Source organism: Vanrija pseudolonga, chromosome 1, assembly GCF_020906515.1.
Source record: "Vanrija pseudolonga chromosome 1, complete sequence".
NCBI classification, from domain to species: Eukaryota; Fungi; Basidiomycota; class Tremellomycetes; order Trichosporonales; family Trichosporonaceae; genus Vanrija; species Vanrija pseudolonga.
Genome location: NC_085849.1, coordinates 4,182,616 through 4,194,610, shown reverse-complemented (window position 1 = coordinate 4,194,610; position 11,995 = coordinate 4,182,616). Strand labels below are relative to the sequence as shown.

At 64.6% G+C, this 11,995-nt stretch overlaps 5 protein-coding genes across 6 annotated transcripts; 2 read left to right on the top strand and 3 right to left on the bottom strand.

The window, feature by feature from the left end:
* Positions 1-378: 378 nt before the first annotated feature.
* hvcn1_1 (Voltage-gated hydrogen channel 1) lies at positions 379-1,334 on the bottom strand. 2 transcript variants are annotated; one of them, XM_062768066.1, is made up of 6 exons: positions 1,190-1,334; positions 1,116-1,158; positions 896-1,066; positions 709-839; positions 499-666; positions 379-461 (listed from the first exon to the last, which is right to left on the bottom strand). In XM_062768066.1, exons 1-6 carry the CDS (start codon positions 1,325-1,327, stop codon positions 423-425), a joined length of 690 nt encoding a protein of 229 aa, XP_062624051.1. In that variant the 5' UTR covers positions 1,328-1,334; the 3' UTR covers positions 379-422. The 2 variants fall into 2 exon arrangements, with proteins under 2 accessions (XP_062624051.1, XP_062624050.1); XM_062768067.1 differs by having other exon boundaries at positions 499-839.
* A 1,228-nt stretch (positions 1,335-2,562) lies between these two features.
* Positions 2,563-4,821, top strand: LIP2 (Lipase 2; the record flags this gene model as incomplete). The annotated part of the gene is made up of 6 exons (XM_062768065.1): positions 2,563-2,779; positions 2,933-3,143; positions 3,198-3,770; positions 3,822-3,935; positions 3,991-4,473; positions 4,521-4,821. 6 exons carry the CDS (start codon positions 2,563-2,565, stop codon positions 4,819-4,821), a joined length of 1,899 nt encoding a protein of 632 aa, XP_062624049.1.
* An 832-nt stretch (positions 4,822-5,653) lies between these two features.
* On the bottom strand, positions 5,654-5,965 carry LOC62_01G001570 (uncharacterized protein; the record flags this gene model as incomplete). Its single annotated transcript, XM_062768064.1, has 1 exon — positions 5,654-5,965. The coding sequence occupies one exon, from the start codon at positions 5,963-5,965 to the stop codon at positions 5,654-5,656; it is 312 nt and encodes a 103-aa protein (XP_062624048.1).
* Positions 5,966-7,516: 1,551 nt separating this feature from the next.
* On the top strand, positions 7,517-9,050 carry LOC62_01G001569 (uncharacterized protein). Its single transcript, XM_062768063.1, has 2 exons — positions 7,517-8,437; positions 8,498-9,050. Exon 1 carries the CDS (start codon positions 7,811-7,813, stop codon positions 8,435-8,437), a length of 627 nt encoding a protein of 208 aa, XP_062624047.1. The 5' UTR covers positions 7,517-7,810; the 3' UTR covers positions 8,498-9,050.
* Positions 9,051-10,766: 1,716 nt separating this feature from the next.
* LOC62_01G001568 (uncharacterized protein) lies at positions 10,767-11,066 on the bottom strand (the record flags this gene model as incomplete). Its single annotated transcript, XM_062768062.1, has 1 exon — positions 10,767-11,066. One exon carries the CDS (start codon positions 11,064-11,066, stop codon positions 10,767-10,769), a length of 300 nt encoding a protein of 99 aa, XP_062624046.1.
* Positions 11,067-11,995: the final 929 nt, after the last annotated feature.

Below are 11,995 nucleotides of genomic sequence, written 5' to 3'. Positions count from 1 at the left end.
GCCCCCTCTCTCTTGCATGGAGGGTGGGGGCCGCCCGGCCCGACGTCAACTCCGCCGCCATGCGCTCCAGAGGGTTATCCTACTGGGCAGCCACCCGCGCCGTGCGGGTGCAGCCGTGTTTGGCGGAGGTCGATGAGTTTTGGTTGGTGCCGGGGCTCGAACGCCAGCCGCCTGTATTTGCGAAATACATGCGTTTTAACAACTGTGCTAGCGGGTCGAGTCCGGGGAGCGAGGTGCTGGGTGGGCGGCGGGGTTGGTTATGACGAGTTGTGAGACATGTCAGTCGTGCCCTGCGGGGTAGGTGGGGTAGTGTGGAGGCGACAGCCTCGATACGACCCAACAGTACCATCTGCTGAGTACAGACTGCATCGTATGGTGTGTACGAGGCCATGCACGTCGTTACGGGCTACCGGTACCAACTCCTAGTCAACGTCGCTCGCGCGCGGGGGCGAGATGGCGCGCTGGCGTGAGCTGACTCTTTCCACTGGGCCAACTCACCTGCGCCCGCCCGCCGTCCTCGGCGACCTCGTCGTCAAGCGACATTCCCAGCAGCGTCTTGAGGTTCTTATTCTCCGCCTCGAGCTCGGCGATGCGCGCGCGCGACTTGGCGACGGCCGTGACGGCCGACTCGTCCCACTCGCCGACGCCGGTCGCGACGCCGCCGACCTGGTTGATATGTGAGATGACTTCCGGCGCGCCCTTGCGTACGAGTTTGACTATGCGCCAGAGACGCAGGACGACGAGCAGGCCCGCGAGCTCGCGCTCCTGTCCGCTGAGCACGATCTCGAGGATCACCGTGCCGATGATGACTAGCGCGTCGAAGATGTGCAGGACGAAGTCTGCGGGGGTGGGTTAGGGCGTGGGAGGCAGGGAGAGAGGGAGGGTGCGGGCTTACGAGGCGCAGGCCGCTTCTGCAGGCTCAGACCGAAGAACCGCGGACCAAAGGCGTACATCTCGAGCGGGAGCTCGAGGAGGAAGAGCAGGTCGATGGCGAGGGACGCCTGCGAGAGCCACTCGAGGATGGGCGGGGGCTTGGCTTCGCCCTCGCACGGCGGGTTGAGGATGACTGGGCGTGAGGTGAGCGGGTGATGACGGTGATGAGCTGGAGCACCCACCATAGCCTAGGTCGATGAGCACGAAGATGGCGTCGATGGCGATCTGGGGTCAGTTTGGCCGGAGGGAAACACACCAGCATGAGCAGAAAACGGTGCGTCGACTTTGCCTCGAGCAGCTCGCCGACCTTCTTCTGCGTCTCGGAGCGATCATCGTCGTCGTCGTTGCCGTCGACATTGGCCGCGCGGAGGAGGGGCTCGGTCTCGTCTGGCATGGCGGGGGTGGGGGGGGTGAGTGACAAGTGAGAGACTGGAGACAAGTGAGGAGGACGACTTTGACACAATTAGCAGCGGTGACGTCAGAAATAGATTGTGGTGGGTGGTGGGGCACTGCGCTCGCCTTGGTCGGCAACGAGTCTGATGGCGAGCAGCGAGCACAGTCGGGTCCAGCGTACGTTCAAAGAAAGATAGAGAGTGTGTGTGCAGTGCGCATCTAACCTCCCCCAGTCGGCGGTGGGGCATCAGTCTTGAAGCATTGTCGCCGCGTTGGCGTCAGCCACAACATGCACGCCCGAGCCACCGCCCGCCCGCCAGGAGCAATCTAAGTCGGCTATGAAGTTATTCCGCGCGCCATCTGCGCCAGCGAGCGCGCTATCAACACACATCTACGGGGCGTCTGCGGAGCGGAGCATCTTCTGTCCTGTGTGGAGGTCAGATATGAGCCGCGTGCGTGCGAGATGCCAAAGCGAGAGGAAAGGGGTGGGCGGGGCGAGGCCGAACAGAGGCTGACTGGCTGGCTGGCTGGCTGGATGGCGGCAGCTGCCAAGTGTCTCAATTAATGTCAAGGCACAAACGGTCCTCGCCGCCGAGGCAGGAAGCAGGCACAACCTTCCTTGCCGCCTCGTCTTCTCTCCATCCAGCGACGACGTCGAGGCATCAAGCGATCCAAGACACTGCGAGGGCCATAGTTGTCAGACGACGTCTCGACAACTCCGGCGGCACCTGTGCATGCACGCATTCAACATGAATGCCAAGGTTTACCGACCCCCACCCGGCTCCCCCATTCGGCTAAGCTAGCGCACTGGAGCAGCACAATCAGGCAGCAGGGAGGCAGCGACGTTGACCCGCAGATGCGCCGCGCCGGGGCACCGCGCCGCCACAGGGCCAAGTCTGCAGCATGCTTCATCCGCTCTAGCATCTGCATCCATCCAGTCTCCCTCGGCTGCTGCTGATGCTGGCTGGCTGGCTGGCTGGCTGCTGTGTACAGGTCCTACGCGGTCATGTGCCTGCTCGCTCGCCAGGATCTGGTCACCGGAGACTTGGCTAGTGTGCCAAACCCTGTTTTTGGACTGACCTGACTGCTGGATTTTCCGCCTCGCGGCGCCGCCTCAACGTCACTTCTCGTCTCTTGTGTGGGTGTGTGTGGGCACTGGGCACTGGGCACTGCCCGAGCTGGTCCTGCGCCAGGCAGGCAGGCGAATAAAAGGGGCGACATGCATGCTGCAGTTGCATGCGCCTCGCTCACCCCACCACTACCACCTCCGACATGCGCTTCGCTGCGCTCCTCGCCGCGACCGCCGCGCTCGCGGCGGCTGCCAACCCCCTCCCCCGCCCGCAGGCTTACCCGGTCACCGCGACCATCCAGCAGGGCGGCGCCGACGTCCAGATTGTCGGATTCCAGAACGCTGGCGTGGACAATTACTTTGGGATCCCGTTCGCCAAGCCGCGTGAGTGGGCCGAGGGTGGTGGTGGTGGCGCGGCCGCTGTCGCCGGTGCCAGTGACGGCAGCGTTGGCCGTGGCACTGGGCACCGGTGCCGCTCCCACCACCACCGCAGCCGACGTCGCTCGCCCGCTCGTTTCCCCGCTGACACACGCCCAGCCGTCGGCGACCTGCGCTTCGCGCACCCCGAGCCCGCGGTGCTGACATCCCCCGTCAACGCGACGGCGCTGCCCAACGCGTGCATGCAGAAGGTGAACGCGCTGACCTTTGGCGCGCCCGGCATCAGCGAGGACTGCCTGTACCTCAACGTCGTGACGCCGCCTGGTGCGTCGACGGCTGGCGGCCCAGGGCTGCCCGTCCTCGTGTACATGTAAGCTTGGCGCGGGCGGGGCGCGGGGCGATTCGTTACTCACACCACGCGCAGCTACGGCGGCTCGTTCACAGAGGGCACGGGCGCGACGTACACGTTCCCCATCTTCCCCAACTGGGCGATCCAGCAGAAGCGCCCCGTGGTGCTCGTGACGCTCAACTACCGCCTGGGCATCTTCGGCTGGGGCTTCGGCAAGGAGATTGCAGCGCACGGCGCGGCCAACCTCGGGCTGCGGGACCAGAAGCTCGCGCTCGAGTGGGTGCGCGACAACATCAAGGCGTTTGGCGGCGACCCGAGCAAGGTGACCGCGTTCGGCCAGTCGGCGGGCGCGATCAGCGTCGCCAACCTCATGTACGACACGAGCAGCGACCTGTTCCGCGGCGCGATCATGATGTCGGGCGCGCAGAGCACGCTGCCCAACGGGCCCGTCGCGACGACGTGGCAGAAGCCGTACGACGAGCTCGTGGCGAGCGTGGGCTGTGCGAATGCCTCCACGGCAGGCGTGACCCCGCCTTCGGGTCTCACGGCGGCCGAGGAGGCCGGCTTCCAGTGCCTCAAGAAGCTGCCCGCCGACCAGCTCCAGACAGCTGCCACAACGCTCAAGTCGCAGATCCAGTATATTGGCGCGTGAGTGGCGCCGTCACCACGGACGGCGGCAGGGGTTTCTGACACCGGCAGGTTCATCTTCGGCCCAAGCATTGACGGCGACCTGATCCCGGACCGCGCGACCAGGCTCCTCGCCGCGGGCAAGTTCAAGAAGATCCCCTTCATCACCGGCAATGTGAACGACGAGTGAGTCGGCGAGCGGCGGCACAACGGGCAAAGGCCAGGCTGACGTGTGGCCCAGAGGCACCGGCGGCATCCCGCAGTCGTCGCTGATCAGCGGCGAGGCGACGCTCAACCTGCTCATCCGCTCGATCCTCCCGCTGCCGGTCCAGCAGCCCGCGGTGGACAAGGTGCTCAAGGCGTACCCCGACGTGCCTGCGCTCGGCGCGCCGTACGGCACAGGCAACAACACGTTCGGGCTGCCGTCGACATGGAAGCAGGCGGCGTCGATCCTCGGCGACGCGGCGTTCCAGTCGCGCCGGCGCGCGTTCCTCCGCACGGCCAACACCGTCGGCTGGTCAAAGACGTGGTCGTACCTCTTCAACGCGCCCACGCCGGGCGACGCGCCCATCCTCGGCGTGTCGCACGGCACCGACGTCTTCTTCTGGTTCGGCTACGTGTCGCCCCAGGCCGCGAGCCTCAGCAACTCCAACTCGACGGGACTGCTTCCGAGCGGCTTTAGCTCGGCCGACGTCGCGCTGTCGCAGAACATGATGTCTTATGTGTAAGTCGATATGACTTGAGATTGTTCCTCCGCCCTAACCTCCCCAGCATCAACTTTGCCTACGACCTCGACCCCAACGGCAAGGCGCCCGCCAAGCGCAAGCGCACCAACCAGAAGTGCAAGCCCACAGGCGGCGGCACGGGCCCCCCTGCGCCGGGCAGCAACAGCAGCCTGCCCTTCTGGCCACAGCACACGTACCCGTCCAACAAGAACTCGCACGAGTTCGTCTCGGGCAACATCAAGGTCATCCAGGACGACTACCGCGAGCAGCAGATGGACGTCTTCTTCCCGCCCAACCAGGACGTCATCGACCAGTTCAACTGGCGCCGCGAGGAGGGCAGCAGCTAGGGCGAGCGGCGAGCAGGCCGAACGATTAGGACAATCAAGTGTGTAGCACCGTAGATAAGTATCAGTTCAGAATGAAGCCAGGCATGTATGTCTCCTCCCGTCCTCCATCTCAGGGGTCTTCGCCCACCTCAGGGAGGAAGGAACGCGGGCTTCGACTTTCGAGAGGGTTAGTCACGGCGATAACGGCGGGGGTAGAGCGGCCTCGGGCGGGCCAAGATCAGCGGTGTTGTCTGTGCCGGGCTGGCCTAGCCCACGCCGGCGCCGCCGCCGGCGCCGCAGGCGCGACAGGCGACATACAGTAGCCCCGCTGGGCGAGCGGTCGGAGGAGCGAGCGACTGAAGACAGTCGTCGTGTGCTCGGTCCGGCGTTTGTCCGCCATGACTCGGCGGCTGAAGGTGAGGCGGTTGACGTGAACCCGGCGAGCTAGACGAGCGAGATCCGAGAGCTGGCGGCACACGCCACGCCAAGATCACATTCCTCCGGGTGCGCATGGTCAGACCATGCCCACATCGCGCCGCTTGCAGCGCCGCTGTGCGCCCCACGGCCGACATCGTGGTGCGTCGGGGTCGTCAACACCGCATGCCATGCCGCGTAAGCCGCTCGCCGTCGTCAGCAGCGGTGGTAAGTCGGCAGATGTCACGTGATGCGAGGGGCGGGGCGCCGACGTCGGCGCCCCGCTCACGCCGAGGTCCCATCGCACACGCAGCACGCGCCGGCGAGGCGAGCGAGTATGGATACATTGCAGGCTATACACTGGTGGTGAGCGGGGGTCGCGGCGCCACACACTCACGATCAGATTGAAGCAGCATCAGCTTGGCGGCGCTCACGAGCGCTACACGACCCGCCCGCCCACCTTGGGCTTGGCGAGCCCCGCGCCAAACTTGATAGTGTCGATAATGTACCTGCTCCCAATGAGGATATTAGGCCACATAAGCGTGACGGGAACGACGGCGAGTGCGGCGGCAGCTTTGATGAGATGCCGCCAGAGGGGGTCGAAGGAGCGATACCATGCCAGCCAGTCGTCGACGAGCACCTGCCCGAGCTCGGTGCCCGTTGCGAAGAGGTACGTGCCGTAGTAGACTGCTGCCCAGAGGAGCAGCTGGTACGCTGCTATCCAGGCGAGCGTGAGGCGGGATGTTGTCATTGTGTTGTTGGTGGGGGACGAGACATTGGACGACGTCGACGACGTAAGTCGTTGGTCGTTGTTGGGGGTGGGTGGCGGCGGCCGAGTAGAGAGATTGTTTATTCAGGTGGAGGATTAGGCGTGAGCGTGGGGGTTTTGGGTTATCATCGTCATTGTCGGACTCGGCCGACGCGGCGAGGTGAGGCGGGGCTGGAGCTGCGCTGATAGTTGCTCATCGATGCAGCATCCGTTCAAGCGTGCCAGGTCATTGCATGCATGACGCGGGTGAGAGCAGCGCGGAACCGTCACCCCAAGCGCACGGCCACTTCACACGCGGCTGGGCGGGCGGGACACAGTGGCGCGCGGCGTCATTGAAGGAGGGGTGTGCGGGGAGCAGCGTCCTGCGTCGCCACTCGAGGAGCGTGGCAACAGCCACCGTATCGGTCACACACCATTGACATCGGGTCCTCCTACGCACGTTGGACCGCGCCGATAGCTATCAAAAGCATGCGTAGCCTCGCGCCGATAGCTATCTATCTATCATCAGCCGTTGGTCGCGACCCCCGAATCTCCCACGAAGCCGCTGGCGTGGCCACTGAAACCCAGACTGACGCGACGAGCGAGCGAGCGAGCGAGGAGCTACTGGCCGACCGAGCGATAGGCAGACGCGACGTGGCCAGTCAGTGCCTATGTGAGACAAGCCAGAGGCACTGGCGCGATGTGATACAGCCGTTTGTCTCTGACGTGGCCGCACGCGCGGTCGCGCCACGCGTCGTAGCGCCCGTGTGCGTGTGCATGTGCGTGTACGTGCCCGCCGCTCCGCCGTCGTGTGCCGCGCGTGGAGCGTGGTCGCGTCAGTCAGTCATCAGTCAGGCAGTCAGTCTACATGCCGCCGCGTCCCCTCCCCGCCCGCCGACGATCACCACCGATCACGTCGTAGTTGGTTGGCACCGAGCCGCCGCGCATAGAGTTGGCACTTGCCCAGGTATGCCCGCCCCCTAACTGCACACAGTAAGCTCTAATGCGCTCTCCCGCCATTTCAAGTGAAGCGAATAGGGCGAGGGTGAAGGGAGGATGGTACATAGCCGGTTAGCCCAACTGACGATTGATATTGACCGAGCTGGTAGTGGCCGCCTGGGTTGATTGATGGATGGGTGGGTGGAGCTGGCCTCGAGCACACACAAAAACATCATACCCCAGCATAGCGAGTCCTCTGCAGCCTCTCGGCGCCCGCCCGCCGCTGACCAGCTGCCCAAACGTACAGTCCAGCCCTCGTGATACATGCCGAAGATCGCGGCGGCGCCGAAAAACAGTCAAGTGAGCCACTGGCCACTGGCTTAGCCGGGGATCATGATGCCCGGCGAGCAGAAGGTGCTCGGGGCTAAATGCCCGAGTAGTCCGCCGAGTAGTCCAGCCAGGCCGTGCACACTTGCACGCTGCACGCGAGAGGACGCGCAGCGGCGCGGCGCGTAACTGACCGCGTAGCAGAAGCAAGCAAGCACCAGAAGCACCGCGATGTCGGAGCATCGTGGCTGCAGAGTGGGCTCGGAGTGGGCTGGCGTGGCCGATGAGGTGCACAATCTAGGTCATGTCAGCCGAGCGCGCGCGTCCTGTTAATGTTTTTGTTGCCTCGTGCACATACCCCTCCTCCCCAACCCACCACCTCCTCGGCCACCAACCGAGCACGAGCAGCGCACCACCTGTTCCACCAGCGATTGACCGAGATCCAGCATCGGGCGCCGGAGGACAGCGCTTGCCTGGCTCGCGTATCTCAGCCTCCCAGGCTTGCGTCAAGCACGCACGATAGATATAGAATAGACCTCGTACATCCACGCCGCTGCCGCCGCCTCACACACCCTCGCCACCATGATGTCCCTACTCGCGCCACCACCCAACCCGTTCAGCTTCGCCCTCGACGCGTACGCCGACGCGGGGTTCCCCCACCCGGCCGGCCGGCCCAACGAGCCCGTCGTCGTCGCGCTGGACGCGTTCGACGCCACGGGCACGGCGTACCTCCGCGCGCTGTTCCCCCGCCTGCGCCCAGCAGGCAGCCTGCACGACGCCGAGGGCCTGCTGGTCCTCTCGAGCCCGGTCACAGCACACGACATGGCCATGGCGCCCAAGCTGCGCTGGATCGTAGCCCACACCACCGACAACATCGACCTCGCGGCGGCGAAAGCGGCCGGCGTCGCGGTCCGCTGCGTGACTGGTTCCAACGTGGGTGGTTGCACGCGGTCGCACGCCGTCGCGGAGGGAGCCGAACAACCGGACAACCAACTGACGCACACCCAACAGGCAGGCCTCGTCGCCGAAGTGGCCCTGGGTCTCGTCTGCTCAGCGGCGGGCACGCTGCTCGACCTTATCGATAGGCAGATCCGGCCCGGGGGATTAGGCCTCAGGAGCACTATTGCGGCCGCGAGCGACCTTCTCACCGACAAGGTGTTTGGCGTGGTCGGCGGCGGCGCGTGCGGCTTCCTCGCGGCGCGAAAGTAGTGCGTCGTTGGTGGTGTTGGGTTGACTCTCCCGTCGGCGTCCACTAACACCTTCGCGCAGCTACGACACGTTTGGCGGCACAATACTAGTGTACGACCCCGACCTAGCGTCCGACGATATCCGGTGGGCGTGCATCCCGCACGTGCGGGCCGAGCTGGACGAGGTGCTCGCTGCGGCGGATGTGCTGAGCGTGCACTGCCCTTTGTCGTCTGATACGCGGGGCTTGGTCGGCGCAGACGAGCTGCAGCGCATGCAGCCGACGGCGATACTCGCCAGCACGACACGGCACGTCGTCGACGAGGAGGCGCTGCGCGCCGCCCTCGCGCAGGGCACGATCGCGTGCGCCGCGCTCGACACGGGCTATCCCTTGACTGTCGCCGAGCGCGCAGAGTGGAAGACGCTCGACAACGCCATCATCACCCCCAGAGACGGGACACGCGGCCAGGTCCAGACCGCCACTTCGGTCGCCATGGCCGACTGCATGCGCGAGCTCATAGACGGCGGCCGCGCGAGAGACTGGGCTGTAGCGTACTAGAATACCGGGCAGAGACGAGACTGTTGTATATAAAGTAGAAAACAGAGTGTAACATGCATCATTGTGGCAACAGAGCAACGGGAGCCAAGGTCAGGCGCGTCGGAACCAAACAACCACAACCGCCATCGGCCGACAGCGACATGCCCCCCAGTTCTGTTCGTTGGTGTTCTGCTGACCCGTGTCGGTCGTTGCTTGCCCGCACAGAACCTCGCCAAACCGAGCAGAATGTTCAAGCGCCACGGCGGTAGTGAGTGGTGGCGGGCAACCGTGCGGCGCGGTGGGTTGTGGTGGTCGAATGTGGTCGCTTACACCCGAGGTCAGGTGGACCAGGCGCGGCGAGCGCGGATCGGCGAGGTCCGCCGAGGCAAGAAGCGGTTATCCTACACCGTGTCGTGTGGCAAAGGTGTGCATTCGGCCTTGACCGAGGCGGGCTCGGCGATGCGATGCATCATGCGCGAGAAGAGCGGTCTGCGCTGTCTGTGGTCGGCGTAGACAGTAGACAGTAGACGTCGAGCAACGTCCTCCGTCCATCGCCGCCGCCAACGTCAGCGACCAGCACCCCCCCCCGGCGCCCGACTGCTGCGCGCTAGTGACGCGCTGCCCGTCCTGAAATCACACGCGAAGTGCGCAAAGCCGACTTTAACCATTAGCATGCAGCATGGCCGCAAATTACGGCGTGGCCCAAATAGGCCGGCCCTAATCGGCCTCCTAGCGCTCCTAGTTGGGCTGCAGCGAAATGGAACGGCCATGGACAGGTGGAGCAGAGTGCATCGACATGCCTACCTACCTGTCCATTCTTCGCCACTACGGCGCCCGAGCGTTGCTTGTTGCTTGAGCCCGCTGCATCTGTGCATGTGCCACGCCCCCGGGAACCCGTGGAGACGACAAGGGAGCCCGACGGGGCCCTCTGTGCTGACCGCCCGACCACGAGTGCCCCGACGGCCGAGAGACTTGCATGGTGGCCTAGATGCTTGCCTTGCTGCGATTGTCTTGGCTGTCAGCATGCATGCATTGTTGCAGTCGCAGCAGTCAGGCGCGTGACTTGTCGGGTACCTTTTTTCGTGCCACTGCCTGCTGGTCCGACGCCTCTGGGCTGGAGCACCCATTGTCGCCCCACGCAACCCCGGCGACGCCGCGATCCCGGTGATTCCGGGGTCACGGCGCGCTGGCTGGCTGGCTGGGCTTGTGAATGCCAATCGCTGCCAAGATGATGCTGCGACACAACGGCGGTGCGTCGCCGCCACCGACCACGCCGCTGCTACAATCTAGATTCATAGACCGCGACAAGGGTCGTTTGCGCGCACAGAGATACCAAAAAGACAGAGACAGACAGGGACACTGGCGAGCGAGGAGAGCTTGGTGCGCCGGCCGGCCGTGGTTCAACCACGGCCCTTTGCGCACGGCGTCTGTCTCTTGCTCGCTGCTGGGCTTTTTTTTTACAGGCGGCGTGTGTCTACGCCGAAGGGTACGATGCACACTGGGTTTGGTCAGCGGTGCGGCGTGGAGTGCGTCGTGGTGCGACTCACACGTTAGGCAACATGACATGAGAGTGGGCGGCGGGGAGGTCCCCTCGACAAGAGGAGAAGAGCCAAGGGCCAGACTGTGGTGGTGGCTTGGCCTCACGCCACCCCGGCCGTCCCGAGACGGCGCGACGGATGCAGGTGGTGATGGTACAGTTACAATGGCGGTGGTGTAGTAGCGGCGTGGGCGAGGGTGGTGCGAGCGAGCGGCTCCGTGCAGCGGCAGGAGCGGCTCGTTTATCGACCACCAAACCAGGCACATGCGGTCATCCTCTCATCTCCTCTCGGCGAGCTCGTTGGTGCGGCCGGCGACGAGGCCGCCGAGATCGGGCGAGAGGAGGACGTATCCGCCGTCGGTCGAGATGTGCTCTTCGGGGTCGAGGCCGTGGTCGCGTGCAAGCGCCTTGAAGAGGGCGACGCTGCGGGACAGCGACTCGATGCCGCCCGCCGCGGCGGTGAGTGCGCGCGCCTCGTCCGGGGTGACGGGTGCCGAGGCCGAGGGGGGCGAGGGCGAGAGGGAGCGCGGCGTGGGGTAGTTTGGCGACGAGGCCGGGGAGGGGGTCGCGCAGATCATGCTGTGGTGGGAGGTGGTGGTGGGAAGAGGTGCGATGTGACGGGTTGGGATGGAGAAGTGAAGAGAAGCAAGCACAGTGTTGTGATGGCAGCGGCGAAGAGGGTGGAGTTGGTGGCTTCGGCGGCTTTGTTGTTGATGTTTAGTGTCGGTGCGAGCGTGTCGAGCAGAGTGTCGATGCGTCGAGAGAACAAGGTTATCGATGGGCAGCAAGCAAGGCAATGTCGCCAGCCAAGTGTAGTTTAAACGAGAAGAGAGAGAAAAGCGAGCGAGAGGGGGGTTGTGCAAAGTCACGAGGACGGTTGTGAGGTTGCAAAGTGGGGTGAGGTGGGTGGGATGAGGTGTCAGTCAGTTCTGGCCCATCTCACACTCCAACTCTATTAGGAAAACGTACACCCTCGTCCACCTCGTGCTTGGCACACCAACTGCACACTGCACGCCCAGCGCCCAGTCATGCAGCCAACATGCCCAGACGAAACATGATGCATCTCGCTCGTCTCGTCGCGTCGTACCACAGCGCACGTCACTGCTGCAGGATCACCACTGGGTCTGGGCCATAAAGACAGACGCAGACCAGACCCAACCCCTCTTGCACCTCACTCAGCTTGTGCTACGGCCGTCAACACGACACTGCGGCGTCGTCGGCCACCTGCTGCGCTGCGCCTTTTGGTTGCATTGACACCGGGCGGACACTTGCTTGGCGGGCCGAATGTGCGCTGCTGTGATCCCACGATCGACGACGAGTGTAGCAGCCACGCAAGCCCTGAAACGAGCCAACGAGACAAGCAAGTGACAACGAACGGGCCGAAGGGCCGGCCAGCGCAAAGTGCCTGGGTGTCACTCGTCCCTCCCTTCACTCGGTCACTCGCCCGCCCGCTCCGCTCACAACCCTGGCATTGTGCGGGGATGTCGTGTGGTGGTGCATGCAACAA

What these genes read in the sequence shown, in the direction of transcription:
- hvcn1_1 (XM_062768067.1), bottom strand. Translation starts at nt 1,327, where the DNA reads ATGCCAGACGAGACCGAGCCCCTCCTCCGCGCGGCCAATGTCGACGGC. An exon ending in GCTCATCGACCTAGGCTATG is followed by an intron (nt 1,067 to 1,115) that starts GTGGGTGCTCCA and finishes CCTCACGCCCAG; the next exon opens with TCATCCTCAACCCGCCGTGC. An exon ending in GCAGAAGCGGCCTGCGCCTC is followed by an intron (nt 840 to 895) that starts GTAAGCCCGCAC and finishes CCACCCCCGCAG; the next exon opens with ACTTCGTCCTGCACATCTTC.
- LOC62_01G001569 (XM_062768063.1), top strand. Translation starts at nt 7,811, where the DNA reads ATGATGTCCCTACTCGCGCCACCACCCAACCCGTTCAGCTTCGCCCTC.